Raw genomic sequence first — 16,082 nt, forward strand, 5'->3', positions numbered from 1 at the left:
CAGAGTAACCACAGCATAGGCAGCACTCAGACTCCCACTCTCATGTCTCAAACACGAGCCATCCACAAACATTGTTTTATCCCCTTCCCGTAGTGCTATTTCACGAATGTCAGGATGGGGCTTGGTGCTATATTCAGTCAGATCAATGCAATTATGTTCCCCACCCTCATCCGATTCTGCATCCAGAGGGACAGGTAACAGTGTCGCAGGATTTAGGACATTGCACCGGGAGATAGTTATATTTTCAGCACCAATCAAAATTCTCTCATACTTAGTCAGCCGACTAGGTGTGAGGTACTGGGTCCTAGTTCTAGTCAGTAGGATGATAACAGAGTGAGGAACATAGACAGTGACGGGATGTCCCATGACAATGCTCTCGCTCTGTTCCAGACTGACGCAAGTAGCAGCAACGGCTTTTAAGCAGACAGGCAGTCCAGCCGCCACTGGATCTAGGGTGGCCGAAAAGTAGGCGACCGGCCTTCTGACTGATCCGTGCTCCTGGGTTAGGACTGAAAGAGCACAATTTTCTCTAGTGTCACAGAACAGTTCAAAAGGTCTATTGTACTCAGGCATACCCAATGCAGGTGCGGTACACAGACAGTTTCTCAGAGTTACCCAAGCATTCATGCTTTCACTGTCCCAATGGACGGGGTCCTCCACTCCTTTCTTTGTCATATTTATCAGGGGTCGGGCTAGAGCCGCAAATCCTGCAATCCATTGCCTGCAGTAACCCACAACTCCCAAGAACATTCTCACTTCTTTCTGAGTTTTGGGCAGTTCCATTGCTCTAATTATTTTGATTCTTTCGGTAGTTACTTTCCTGATTCCTTTTTCTATCTGGTGCCCCAGATACTTCACTGAGTTTTTACAAAACTGCAATTTGTCAGGCGACACTTTATGTCCTCCCTTTCCTAGGTGATTCAGCAAGGCAATTGTGTCAGTGACACAGTCAGACTGGGTTTTAGATGCCACTAACAGGTCATCTATGTACTGCACCAAAACAGACTCTCTTGGCAGCACTAGGGATTCAAGGCACTTTTTCAGTATCTGGTTGAAAATCGATGGACTTTCAGTGTACCCCTGGGGGACACGATTCCAGACATAGATATGGCTGTCGAATTCAAAACTGAAAAGGAATTTGCTTTCAGGGTGCAATGGGATGGAAAAGAATGCGTGGCACAGATCAATGACAGTGAACCATTCTGCATTCCAGGGAATCTGGTAGAGAATGACTGCAGGGTTGGGTACAATAGGACAGCAAGGTACGACAATTTGGTTTACCTTGCGCAGATCTTGCACTACCCTGTACTTCCCACTAGGCTTTTTGATCCCAATGATAGGCGAATTACAGGGGCTGCTCAACACTTCTTCAATTATTTCTGCTTCTAGCAGTCTCGTTATTTCAGTCGCTACTCCTGCCTTCACTTCTGCACTCATTTTGTACTGTCTTGTTTTGGGGTATACAGCATTTGTTTTGATTGTTATCTTAACCGGGTCCACATTTGCCATCAGGCCTACATCCTTTCCCGTGAAATCCCACACTTCAGGTACTACTCTTAGCTGGAGTTCCTCAGGTAAATCCTCAATTGTCAAAGGCTTGATATCAGCATCTTGTCTGACCAACATTAGTTTGTACAGGCCATCTTCATCGGGGGTCTGAATTTCAACGCCATTTGGTGTGCAGTAAATGGTACAACGCATCTTGCACAACAAATCACGTCCCAGTAGGTTTACAGGACTGGAATCACAGACCACAAATCTGTGCATTTCCTTGAAATTCCCTATAGAAATTTCCATTGGTTCAGTTACAGGGGTACTTATTATCTGATTTGATACGCCCACTACTTGGATCGCTTCTCCCGAGAGGGGTAGGTTAGGAACATCCACTGTTCTTACAGTAGATCTGGTAGCACCAGTGTCCAACAGAAAGGTGACATCTCTGCCTTCAACCTTTCCTTCAATGTATGGTCCAGTCTGGTCTACCGGTAAGGAGGCGCCAAGTACGCACTCCTCATCCTCCCCTCTCAGGCCCCGTCAATCTTGATCCTCACAAAGGAAGGTATCACTTAGCAGGTACTGTGGAATGACCGCATTTCTTTCACTCTCAACCTCCCATACTTCCGCCCTCTCATTCTGCTGACCCTGACTCTTAAAATTCTGTCTAGGAGCGCGAGGTACTGGAGGTAATTTTACCTGTTGCTGTGTTTTCCTTGTCCCCTCTTTCGGCACCTGTGGATTTAAACCATTTACAGGGGCATTACCAGCCTGTAGGTGTGGACACTCGTCTCTCCAATGCCCCATCTGGCCGCACCCATGGCACGGAAACTTTTTCATGGCCTCCTCACGACTCATTTTAGGTCTGGGCTTTCCTCCCCCCCCAGAATTGGTATTCTGAACATTATTATCAGAAGTCATTTTACTTAACTGTTTTTCTTGCTGTTCAGCTAATTTCACCTGTGCCCACATCACTTTCTCCTTGAGGGCTTTCTTTTTATTTTCGATCTCATCTTCGCAGTATTTTGCATATTTCAGGACATCATCTATGGGCTTTCCCTGCCAACTGATTTTGTTATCTCGAATCCACTGTGATATTTCAGGCCTTAATCCTAGCACAAATCTGTAACTGAAATGGGTCATGTCTTTCATGTCCACATTATCAATACCACTGTAAGTTTTGAATACCTGTAGTAACCTTTCGTAAAATGAATGCACTGTCTCATCACGTTCTTGGGTTGTTCTATCTATTCGGGTCCAATCTGTCTCTTTGGCGGGAACCTTTTTCTTGAGATATTGTATGACTTGATCATATTTCCTCATTACTTCAGGTGCAGGCGCACCTGTTTTCTCATCTCTTGGAAATTCCTCACTGGGCCAATCAATTTCAATTTTACAGTCGGTCCACAGATCTACAGGGACCACAATGTCGAAAAACCCATCCAGGTCTTTCAACAGGCATTTCTGAACCTTTATGAACCGCTCTACCTGTCGGTACCAGTCAACTGGTTTCTCACGTAATTTTGGGAAGTCATTTGTAAATGACACAATGTCTTGTCTGGACCAAGGGACATGGACATATTTTCCTCCCGGGACCTCCCTCATGGGACACAACTTTTCTGTTGGGGTTACTTCCTTTAATACAAATTCTGAGGTTACTGACCCAGCCCTGCTGCCTTCCTTTTTCTTTGCCCACCTTGTTCTCCACTTCCCCACTTCGCCCCATTTCTGCAGGAGTTTTAATAATTCCTTTACTTGGATCTGTTTCCCCATCACATTCAGGCTTTCTAAGTCTTTGTCTGTGAAGTCTACTCTGTAAGGTTTCTGAAGAACTTTGGAGCGACTAACATCAACTCCCATCTCTGTAGCGGCATCCATTATCTTTTCGTGGAGCACCCTAGCACTCCGGGTAAGATTTTTACTGATGAATAGTAACTCTTCTTCATTATACGAGCTCAGGCGCTCAACTCCCACGTTCCCAGCCATCATTTCTTCTATTTCTATTCTTAGTTTATATATTTCCAATGTTTTAGGTTGAGAAGTGGTCTCTTTCTCTATCTCCTTTGTCCACCGGTCTAATTCTTCAGGGGAAACTAAAGAGGCGTTCCTAATTCCAGATGCACTTTCAATCACCACTTCCTTTTGTCTGGGCTGACTCCTTGTCCCTATTACACTGGCCCTCGATTCCCTTATGGGCAAATCCATTAAACTTCCAGATTCACACTCACTTTCCTGATCCTCATCTATGAATACTTCTTTCCTCGGGGTCTGGCAGCTAGGAGTAGGCAGTATTGGGGTGATGACAGGAGGAAGGGGACTAATCAAGTCATTTTTATACATTGGGATAGCAGGACCAATAGTTACCGGAATGGTCAAGGCCTCAGGATGGGGATGCATCTGTGCAATGGTTCTGGCTAAATCCTCTCGTTGTTTACAGAGGACTTCTCTCTCTTTTTCCTGCAACCCCCTTTCAACAGTATTGCCATGTAATACCTGGGGTACTAAGGATGGATAAATACTCGGGGCAGTCGGGGTAACCAATCGAGGGGGACTTTCCCCGAATGGCTGATAATTCGGGACTGTGGACTTAGGTATGCAAAACTCATCCCTTCCACTAGGTTTACTGCTTGTAGCTATCCTGTCTGTATCACTTTCCCTCCTACTCCGGGGGTAAGTGGTAACAGAGCTTTGAGAATGCATCGAATCTGATTCTGCTACATAGGGAGGTGGATCCTTCATTAACAAGTCTTCCAGGTGTTCATCTTCTACATCCCCCATAGGTGCTAGGTGATGGGTTTTTGCTTTACATTTTCCTTTCTTCTCCTCTAATACTCCCATCATGGGAAACAGTCCTTCAGTTAACATAGACTGCCTCCACTGTTTCATTTTCTGCTCTTTGGTCGGCGTGGGAAGTCTGGGATACCACTTACTCACTCCTTTATCCATTCGGGGTTTATCTCGCTCTGCAGCCTCAATTTCCCATTCCTCCAAAGCTTCGTACTGGGTCAACCTAGGTCTAGGGTGTAATTCATTCATGCGGGTCCTTAAGTTAAACAGGATCCGACCATTAAATGTACCTTCAACAGGGAATGCCAGGACTCCGTCATCTATAGTATACTTTGCCCAATTTTCTAGCCAGACACAAGTGTGATACCCTTTATCAAACAACATAAAAGAGGCAGGGGTATTTGGCGGGGGAATGAGTACACCTTCTCTCGTTCTAATGGGCTTGTCAGTTTTGAAAAAATTCTTTACTTTATCCGAAAATGACAATTTTCTCTTTATTCCATACATCATGTGCGGTCTACCTCGTCTAAGCTGATCCTTATAAAATCCTAGGTATTTGGGATGAGGTATAAAATCTGGATACCACATATAATCTTCGGGATTCTCTTTGAACTCGGCTTGATCAATTTTGTTTACTTTTGTACTTCCAATGCTAGCGCGATTTTTATTTCACGCCACCCAATCAGGTCAGAGAATACAACTACAGTCAACCAATGGGTGCGCGGCCTTTTCGGAAGGCAGAGTCTCCCGTTTCGGCACTCACCCCTCCTTCACAAATTCAGCTCCGCTACACGCCCGCGGTCCTGACCAATACCAGCGCGGCACGGAGTGACGTCAGAGCAGCTCTCCGACTGACTCCCGCCTTCACAAGGTAACGGAAACTTTTTACTCTCTCTAAAGTGCGAGTGCAAGTTTTAGTTAATAACACGCAACGTTTGCCACTATGTCTGAGTGTTCTAAAAAGAGAAAAGACTTTTCTTTCGCTACTAGTAAACCACTTCTGTCTACTTTTCATTCACTCTGGATAGACTTCTTTGCCTGTCCCTTCACACTAGTAACATAGAACCCGTTATTCTTCTGGCTCATCCACCTTAGTCGGGGATATGCACTGAGCCAGGATTTCACCAGCGAACTATTTTACTTACCAGACAAGCCTCGGAGACCCTACTACTCCTTCCGTATGCGACCCTTACTAGGTGATATCGCAATGAAAGTTTTATAACGGACTCGTAGCTATCATTCACTCCAGAAACAAAGGTCCTAATTAGTGCTTCCAGTTATCCTTAACCCTGCACTAATTATTCAAACTTAGTGACTTCAACAGCTAACCGGATTCTACTCACCGTTAGCTAAAATACTTCCCCGGGGATTCAGACTACACTGAACATTTACAAACAATTCTGGGTTAATTCAACATGCAGTATTTATGACAACAATGCAATTCATGAACATTTACATATAAAAACACATTTCAAAAATATTGTAAAAATACAGTAACAATCAGCAGCACGTTTTTGTATTCACGGTTTGTTTATGACTATCCTGTCTACCTAATCTAACTAGTCCAAACCATCCTCTGCTAGCCAGAAATTACTGCTAGAGCGCGCAGTTTTCCCCAGGTCACCCGGGATACCAATTCTCTAACACGCACTGGGCCCTTGGCGTGAAGAACACATTAATTTCGTTTGGGTGAAACTGGGTGAGGATTTCTCCTCCTGCACGCTGCTAGGAGTAATCAAGTTTGGATTTACCTCTGCTTACCATGCACCCGACTTACCACAGGCGCAATTCTTTGACGGACCTGGAGCTGTTAAGGAAAAGTAGACAGGCCTAACATCCAATACACCATAAAATCCACAATATACTTTCCACAGTTTTTTGTAAAATGACCACAGACACCTGATTAAGTTCTAGTTTTTATATAAGAATTCAAAGTGAAGAAGCCAAAATAATAAGCGATACACAGAGTAATATATCAAACATCAAAATCAATACCAAAAGATAACTTTGCACAAACAATATGACCATTTAGAATATATGGGAAACTACAGGGAGAAGTTTAGCACATACTATTCACTGCAACTTTACACTAGAACATAGGATGGGAATGGGACCTAGAACATGTACTTAACGTAAGTATTGAACTATTCTTGCTATTTTCACTGCAATCCACTAAAGGAAAGGGAAAAACGGGAACATGCTATGGATTATAAAATCAATGAATTTCTAAAGGAAAGGGGAGAGAAGGAACCAACTAAAATTCAGGCACATATAAGTTCAATGGCAATAAGGCAATAACATAGGTAAGAATGCTTTAATAGATCAGAGAGAGAGAGAGAAAGAAAGAGATAAAAAGATACGCAAACCCACAATCTATATTTACCTAATTCAGACTGAAGACCAACCCTGGCCACGGGTCAGTTGGGAAGACGGGGACAGGGACCCTCAGAAAAGGAATGCCAGACTGTGAGCAGGTACAGCTCACGGAGAATAAGGACAGGATACCCCTCAGGTTCGGATCAAGGACTGGGCCTCCCAGGGTACGACCAACACCCACAGCTTCGGACAGCAACGCCTGCGTTACCCCCTCCTGCAAGTAATCCGCCAGAAACCCTGATTGGATTTCGAATTCCCCAGCAAAGTGCTTCGCCAGCACTTAGGATTTTCCACCCCTTGGGAGTTTGTGGAAAGTATGGACAAAGTGCTCCGCAGCACTTTCAGAATGAGCACCTATTGAGATCGTAGGGTCAGTGACAGGTCTGCTACTCGGACAAGTCGGACAATTTTCATAAGCTAAACGAGGATAATTATACAATTTTGGGGACCCTCAGACCACCCCCTAATGTTGCAAGTGACAGTTTCCCATATTGTGATTGGTCAGGAGAGGTGGTGTGGTCTTTACCACCTCCTAGAATTCAGTTTCACATGATAAATATGCAATTTTGAATACCCGCCCCTCAGGTTCACGTTCCCATGCATAGAATACAGCAGTACAGAACAGTTTTCAATAGGTAGCAACAATATTGCGATTTCCAAGGTGAGGCGCCGTATTCCCAGCGTCGTTCCCAAGCGCATTGAGCTTCAGGTGCCAGCTGGCTAGGCTTAGCTTCTGCGCAGATGGAACTTTCTCCGGTCACGTGACAGTGCCCAGCAGAGCTTCAAGTATGGCTCCGCTCATGATTACCCAGCCCACAAAGACGCGGTACATGAAAAGTAAGCGAAAACAAATTAGAATCATACATAAAAATGATCGCACTGTATACCACGATAAGAGATAACCAACCCTTACTTTTATAATAACTATAGCATTAGGGATTAATGCAAAAGAATAGATAGGCTAAAAGCTGCTGCAGTAAGCAGAGAGCGTGGTGAGAGACAAGCGGCCATATTTAGCATCAATGCGCATGAGCACAGAATCCCTCCAGAATGCGAGTGCGTCACATCACATGGGTATGACCGACGCATGCGCAGACTGAATTGCGGCAAAGCAGCCATTTTCAGTGCAAGCTTCGTTAGTACTTGAAAAGACAAACAAGCAAGCATCCTAGGGACACCCGCGTGTAGGGGAAAACACTTTACAAATGACGAACAATGGTGTTAATATTATTTATGCCATTTAGATAAGGGTTTTGCATACGAGCAAGGCGCTATACGTGCGAATCCTTGCTCCATCATCAGTGCACGCTTTCACCAGACACACACACCACCAGCCGTCAGTGCACGCTTCCACCAGGCACACACACCATCAGCCTTCAGTGCATGCTTCCAGACACACACACCACCAGCCGTCAGTGCACTCTTTGCCACCATGCACACATACCTCCAGGCGTCAGTGCACGCTTTCAACAGGCACACACACACCACCAGCCATCAGTGCACACTTTCACCAGGCATACACACCACCAGCCGTCAATTGTTAACGCATCCACATTTAATTATTGTAGCAATCGCAGTATGGCGCACTTTACTTTTAAACATATTCATCTAAAGCGCAGCATGCCACCATTGCTAAAAAAATAAATACACATTTTTTTGGCCTACAATTTATAGACATTTGTTGCAATTGGTGTTCCAATATTTCACAATGCCAATAGCTCAAACTTAATTAATGCAAGCGTTAGTACATTAATTGTAGAAGAACATGACGGACAAGTTGAAAATAGCAACTATAACCAAATTTTTTAAACAAATATTACCTGCAGTTTTATTAAATTGTTTAGTGTTTCGCATTGTGTATAACTTCTATCAAAGATACTATAATGTAGTTTGTAACTATCCCCTGGTATTAACGTTTTAAGGTTGCTTGTCGACCGCGGATAATGTAATAACTTCTGAAGAATAATTTCAAATGAAGAGGTCGCCGATGCCAAGCTACTTTAGTGTGCACATTCCAATAAAATGATAGTGCTTTTTCTATGTCTATATATCAACATTGAGTCAGTGGTTAAATCGGTTTTTCTGGCGCTATTCCGACTTCTCATTCGGAATTGACATGGCCATAGAGTTATGCGGCTGGAAAGCGCAGGTCGCTGCACTGTGGCATTGTGGGCCGCCGACGGGGAGAGGGAAATATGGCGGATGCTGTGGAGCCGTGAGTATGTGCGCGCGCGCCGCTCGCTTCTTGCTTCCGCAACCGCTGTAGCAGCGCCTGATTGAAACTTCTTTTATTCTCTCTTTCTTTAGGGAGAAGAAAAGAAGGAGAATAGAGGAACAGACAAGCGACAAGTTAGTGCTGGGAAGTGGCATTTGTGAGGTTGGGAATGAGTTTTCAGCTACCCCTGAGCCGGCCAGGGAATGCAAGGGGACGGGCCATATACATTTACCGTAGACAATGAATGGGATTGCGGGCTGTAGTTAAGGAGAAATACGTGTTTCAGGAGCATAGGAAATGACGAAACACTTTATTTTACAGAGCTAGTGGAATGGGGGTCTAAATCATGATGGGAAGTTGGGGAGAGACGGTACTTTGCAGGTGCGAGCAGAGCTAACGGATAAACATGGCATTAGAGCTTAGGGATCCAGAATGTATACAAGTGCACCAGATGAGGTGAGGGCGTACCGGTAGTGGGCGTGGACTGGAATGACAGACACTAATATTCTAGGCAGAAGAGAAGGAAAGTCGAACTCTCGAGCAGAAACAGGACAAACTGGCCGCAGACGGGTTTGTGGGAGGCAAGGTGGGAGGGGAAACAAATTACAATCAAGCAAGGTATGAGCGAGTCTGGCGAACTGTTTGTGTAGGTTTGCGCCCAACTGTGAGACCTAATATTGACTTGTGTAAACATTTCATGAATGTACAAGAAAATGTTTGAAATGTATAAGTGCAAGTTCCACTATTCCCAAGTGCCTGTTTAATACTGAGCCGAGCTATCATGTACGTTCTGCCTGCCGCCCTCAATCTACACAGGATGTGGCGTTACAGCTAGAGGTTGCAACTTTGGAACTGGACCAGATAGGTTTGAGTCATGGCGTTGGCTCAACACAATGTGATTCTGGGCAAATCTCAAGTGCCTAAAAGAAATGAATGTGACCTTGTATAATAATGTAACTAGTGTTCGTGTGAGCGCTTCAATATCTCCAGGTAGAGTTAACACTTTATTTAAATTGCAGAAAACCTGGGAGGTAAAAACAAAGAATCAACATAGGAGAGACAAATAGCAATTTAGCGGCTGATGAAAACCTACAACCTGGATAAATTGCAGCATCTCCACTTAAATTGTGTGAGCTTGGGCAAATATTTTATTTCACCAAAACTCATACTTGCACATAAAAGCACTTTCAAAAACATGAATCAGAAAACCAACTATACAACACCTATAGTGTTCATTTAATAGACGAATGTTGCTCTATAATAATGTGGGCCACATACAGGGTCCACGTGACAACACTCTTGCCTGCTGGTTCACTAATAGCACTCTCACCAGTGTGAGAACAAGACTGGAAAGACGGACTATAAGCTCATGTTTAAGAACTAACACTTTTAATAAGTGCTTCTTAGTGCAGCGCTATTTTTTTTTTTTTTTTTGAAGACCAATGGTCCCAAACTTTATTCAGTTTCACAGATGAGTTAAACAGCAGTCACACAGTGTCATAACAATAAACCACTACTACAAGCGGTACTCGGCTGTCAGTACAGAATGACATGGCAATTAAATACGAGTGAAAATAAACAGTAGCCAGTGGTAATGCATTAGTTCACAAGCAGCGGTGCTAGGAAATGTCTCGTGCCGCAGCGCTTGCGGCTCATGGCACTGCGCTAGGACCAGGGTGCTGTAAGAAATCCGACAGTCATTGCATTGAGTTATGTTCCCTGTTCAGTACAGTAGCGAGCTGGAGCAGGATCATATCCCCCGTCGTCACATGGATCGCTGGGCTTCCGCTGCCTGTACATGAAAACACCCAGTTGCCATTGTATGATACGGAAACAGGGAGGGGGGTGTCGAGCATTGGCGCGTGTACAAAATCAACAGTCTCTGTGTCAACCAAAAGGTATAACTGGGAATTAAAAGAGGAGGGGGAGGGAGAAACATTTCAACAACTGCTGGACTAGTGCATGTGCGTGTGGTAGTGTGTCTTGAATCCTAGCCGTGTGTGGTGCACCCTGTACGGGCTGCGCAGGGGCGGGGGTGATCGAGGATGTGGTGTCGCTGCGGCCGCGGGGGTGGAGGCGGGGGGGAGGAGGCAGCGGGGGGAAGGGCAGCGGCGGGGGGGCGGCAGGGGACATCGCTCGGTGTGCAAGAGCTCGGTAGTCGGGGCTGGCGGCGGGGGGGGAATGAGGGGGGGAGGGGGGGCGCGGCAGCGGGGGGGGGATGGGGGGGACGCGGTAGTGGGGGGGGGCAAATTCCGTGACCTATATGGACAGCAAGCGACAGGGCCCCTTCTATTCCGCGTCAGGTTGGCATTCTATACCGGCCCGGGTGCATGCCCTGTGGTACGCGATCAGGGTAGCGTCCCAGTCTTGGGCGATCGGGTATTTCCGTAGGCCAGTGGTCTCCTCTCTGTGTAGTGACACACTCTCCGCACTGGCCCAGTTGCCAAAAGAGCGACGCCAGTCTGCAGGGCGCGGTGGGTTGGCGTTTTTCCACCGTTTCGTAATGAGGCGTTTAGCCGTAATGAGGCCTAAGTCCCAAAAGCGTGCCCGCAGCTTGGTCTGCTTGGTTCTCCTGTAGAGCCCCAGTAAGCATACTTCCCACGTCTTGGGGAGAGTTTCGCCCGAGGCCGCCGTCAGCGTGTCAGTGACCGCTGACCAGTACGAGGCGAGGTGGGCGCAGTTCCAGAGTGCGTGCAGGAAGTCCGAGTCTAGGAGGCCACATCTGGGACATGCCGACGAAGTGAGTCCGAAGTAGCGATTCAGTTTGTCAGGAGACAAATACGCTCGATGAATGATATAATATTGGATGGTTTTAAATCGCGCGTTTCGGGGAACATTTCTAGCGCCCGCTAATATTGCGGTCCATTGTTTGTCCGTCCAGTCGGAGCCTCGGTCGGTCGTCCACTTCCCCCTCAGCCTTTGGGAGGAGAATTGAGTATGGGTGTGTAGTGCCTGTGCCAGCCAGTGCACTATATGAGACCCATTGCCCATCACGTGCAGGTACTGGATGAGAAGATGAGTGGGCGGTTCTTGGCTCATGTCACCCCATGCCTTCGTCAGTTCATGTAGGAGTCCGGCGTGTGCCAGGAATTGACCCACTGGCAGCTCGGTGTCTGCGGTCAGGGTCTCGAAGGGCAGCAGCACTCCGTCGCTATATAGGCCGCTCAGGTCGTCCAGGTCTGCCGCCGTCCAGCTGCGTAGCGCAGTCGAGGAAAATATGCTAGTGCCCAAGGGAGTTCCCAGTAGTGGCAGGTTCGGAGCGTAGGGCACTGTACCTTTGGTAAGTCTGAGGGCCCGCGCAAAGCACCGCTTCGCGATCGCCACATGGACTTGTGTGGGGTGTCGCCCCTGCGTTAGGGGGTGGAAGAGTGTGAGCACCTGCACGGGGGACAGAGTGGTATCAGCCGTGGCCGTGTCTATCAGGTTCTTGCCGCTCAGCCAGTAAGCGACCCATTGTAGCTGGGCTGCTAAGTAATATAACTCCTGGTTGGGGACGGCTAAGCCTCCAGCGTCCGTGGCCGCATATAGAGTCTTTAACGCTACCCGTGGTCTCCCTTTGTTCCAAATAAGGCGCCTGGTGAGAGTTTCCAGCCCTCTGAATATGCGCGCTGTCACATACACTGGCAGGTTAGCATAATAATAGAGGAGCCGGGGGAGCATTATCATTTTGGTCAGTGCCACTCTGGCCGGCACATTCAGCGGGAGGGAGTTCCAGAACGTGACCTGGGCCGTGAGTGAGGATATAGCCCTCACCAGGTTACCCTCCAGGAGATCCACGGGGTCTCGATATATCAAGATCCCTAGGTACCTGAATACCGTCGGGTGCCATCGGAGCGTCTCCCCCATCATGCGCACCTCACATTGCGGCATCTCGCTACTGAATGCGTAGGTTCCCGATTTGGCCCAGTTAACGCGGAGCCCCGACATATCTCCGAATGTACGGAAGATGTCCGCGATTGCCTCAGGTATGCATGTGAGATCTCTGACATACAGTAGTAGATCATCGGCATATAGAGACACCGAGTGTATGCCGTCCGCTAGTGGGATGCCCCATGTGGCGCCGGAGGTGCGGAGCAGTTCCGCCAATGGCTCCATCGCCAGGGCGAATATCATGGGGGAGAGGGGGCAGCCCTGTCTGGTACCCCGCCCAATGCGGATCCTGTCGGAAAACAACCGCCCAGTCCGGACACGCACTTCGGGCGCCTGATAGAGGAGCCCCACCATCTGGATATAGGCTTCGCCTAGTTCGTATTTCTCAAGGACTCGGAGGAGATACGGCCATTCCACCGAGTCGAACGCTTTTTCCAGATCGAGCACGATGCACCCTGAACGCGGCCAGGTAGGGGTTGCATACCGTTGGATCTTAAAAAACCGGCGTAGATTGTAGGACGTGCTCCGGGTGGGCACAAAGCCATTTTGATCAGCGTGCACCAGCGTGGGGACCAGCGGTGCAAGTCTCCGGGCGAGCGTCGCGGCTAATATTTTATAATCGGTGTTGAGGAGTGCCAATGGTCTGTATGAGCCAAGTTCGGTCGCCTCCCTACCTGGTTTCAGCGGAGAGACCACGTTAGCTTCGTTTAGGGACGCTGGGAGCTCAGCATCTTCCAATGCCGCCTTATACATTCTCAGCAGTTCTGGTATTAGCACCAGTGAGTAGGCTTTGTAGAACTCTGCCGGGAGCCCGTCAGGGCCCGGCGCTTTGCCATTGGAAAGGGAGAAAATCACGTCCCGTAGTTCCTCACCGGTAATTGCAGCACCCAGCTCCGCCTGGTGGGCAGCAGTAGCTGTTGGGAGCTGCAGGGTCGTCAGATAGTCCACGATCTCCACCACGGTGGCCTGCAGCCGTGTGTTATACAGGGACTTGTAATGTGACGCGAACGCCTCGTGGATCTGTGTCTGGGTGTAGACCTCGACGCCTTGGGGCGTACGGATCGACAGGACCGGCGCAGACTGCGTGTCCTGCCGTATCAGCCACGATAGCAGTCTGCCAGGTTTGTCCCCCGCGTTGTGAGTGCGCGCGGAGTGGGCCGCGAAGTTAATGTTCTTTAGGCGCTCCATCAACGCAGCGTGATCTGCCCTGGTCGAGATCAGCTGGGAATCATCGCCTCCCGTCGCCTCCCGTTCTTTATCCAGTAGCGCCTCCTCCACCCTTATCAGGTCCCTCTCCACCTGGCCTCGTAGGCCCGCCTGAACACTGAGGCAGCCTCCCCGGGTGACCGCCTTGAAGGCGTCCCACTCAAGTCTCGGGGAGGAGGTCGAGTCGGTGTTGTCTTCAAAATATTGAATGATTCTCCTGGACATCTCCTCCCGGAATGGCGGGTCGAGTAGGAGGTCCGGCTGTAAGCGCCATGTGGGTACGGGCGGACGTGGGCGCCGCCATCCATAGACCAGTGTGTGCGGGTTATGGTCCGAGTGCGTCCGTCCCAGATAGTCAGCGTCAGTCACAGAGGAAATCAGGTCGCGGGACAGCATGTATCGGTCCAACCTAACATGCAGAGAATGGGCTCCCGAGTAATAGGAATACACCCGGGTGGTGGGATTCCTGACTCGCCAGGCGTCGTGCAGGTTCCATTGCGTCGCCCAATCGGTGAGGGCCCTGGAAGTCGCTTGCGCTGGGGCGATCGCTGCTGGGGGGGACGAGCGGTCAAGGGAAACATCTAGTACGCAGTTGTAATCCCCGCCCACCATCAAGGGTACGTCTGGCCAGGGCGCAATTACTGCCGACAAGCGCGTGAAGAATTTCCCCTGTTCCACATTGGGTGCGTATATGGAGGCTATGACAATTTGCTGTCCGTCTAGTCTACCCTGTATGAAGACGTAGCGTCCCTCGGTGTCGATATTGCTGTGTGTTAGTGCGAATGGAACCCCAGGTCTGACCCAGATCAGGGTCCCCCGCGCGAACGCTGAAAAGGTCGTGGCGTATATCTGCCCCCTCCACCTACGGCGAAGTGCGGCCACCTCAGCGGCGACTAGGTGTGTCTCCTGCAGTAGTGCAATCTGGACCTGATGTCGCCTAAGGTATGAGTACACCTGGTATCTACGCGAGGGTGTGTGCATGCCCCTGACATTCCAGGTACAAAATTTAATCGTAGCCATCACAGTATGCATCGCGCTCAAGCACCCAGCCGCCCCCCCCCCAACCCCCAGCCCACCCCACCCACACACACACAGCGGCCGCGGACAGTGGCTATTGTTACCCCTTGCCCACTCCCACAGTCCCAGGGATGCACGTTGTAGCATTGCAATGGCCACACTAGTCTCAAAAGGAAGAACTTTAACAGAAACATAATACCAAAAGGGCAACGACAGAACGAGTCACCGCCCAAACGCTCTATCGAGCTTAATCAATCCGTGAGTTCAATGGGGGGATGACTAAGTTCAGCACGTGAGTAAAGCAAGTGAGTTCAAGTCGCCAAGAGAGCTGTGGCAGCTCCCCTCCACGGGCAGTATGTCTAGGGGCACCAAATGTCAGTGGCAGTGTCCGCAGACAAGTCATGGTTCCCAATGTCGCTGGTCTCGGATAGTCCACCCCTGGGGGGGGGATCCCATCTGCTACTTCCACAGGGGGGGCCACTCACCTCTAGGGGTCCGTCCACCCCACCAGATGCTTGCTCCCAGTGACGTGTCAATGGGACCGCTCCAACCCCTCTCTCGGTGTCACGGCGGGCCGTGCCGGGCCGGTAGGTGGGGGGATCAGGAGTGGAGCTCAGATCACGGAGATGGGGCTGTATGTAGCTGCCGTGGGTCTCAGAAGTGCTGTTGTGGACTCCCGGACAGGTCAGCCTTAAAAGTGACCAAACTGTCCCAGGATGCCAATCGCAACGCCCAGGCCAGGGCTAGGTTGAGGAGGGTTGTTTATGCTATCAGATCCGATGTTTGGGGTGTGACATCCGGCAAGCCCTCAGTGTTTGAGTCATCTGGCAGTCCGTACATGAAATCGTCGTCCTCGCTCCCGCGTGATCTTGGGCTTGCGTTGGAGATCAGGATGGGCGATTGTGAACCACTGATCTCAGCCGTTCTCCGGATGGCCTCTCGATGTTCAATCAGTATTTGCTCTGGGGTGGGTCCAATTTCTGCGTCTGTGGTCGGCGACCCGGGCCTCGAGACGTGTCGTTGTCTCCGCCTGCGGGTACCTCGATTTCGGCGCAGGTACGTAGTTGGCATCCACTCCTGAATCCAGCCAGGCCGCCGCTGCCTCTGGAGTATCGAA

At 49.0% G+C, this 16,082-nt stretch overlaps 1 protein-coding gene across 5 annotated transcripts in view; it reads left to right on the forward strand.

Annotated features, from left to right (window-relative positions):
• Nucleotides 1-8,755: 8,755 nt before the first annotated feature.
• Nucleotides 8,756-16,082, forward strand: part of UBA3 (ubiquitin like modifier activating enzyme 3) — a 220,298-nt gene continuing 212,971 nt past the window's right edge. The window contains exons 1-2 of one of the 5 annotated variants that reach the window (XM_086939034.1): nt 8,756-8,872; nt 8,965-9,006. In XM_086939034.1, coding sequence (XP_086795160.1) covers nt 8,853-8,872; nt 8,965-9,006 — 62 coding nt within the window. In that variant the 5' untranslated portion in view covers nt 8,756-8,852. Of the gene's footprint in view, nt 8,877-8,964; nt 9,011-16,082 lie in introns of all 5 variants that reach the window. The other 4 variants (XM_086939033.1, XM_086939036.1, XM_086939037.1 and 1 more) reach the window with 4 other exon arrangements.

Source organism: Lissotriton vulgaris, chromosome 9, assembly GCF_964263255.1.
Source record: "Lissotriton vulgaris chromosome 9, aLisVul1.2, whole genome shotgun sequence".
Taxonomy (NCBI): Eukaryota; Metazoa; Chordata; class Amphibia; order Caudata; family Salamandridae; genus Lissotriton; species Lissotriton vulgaris.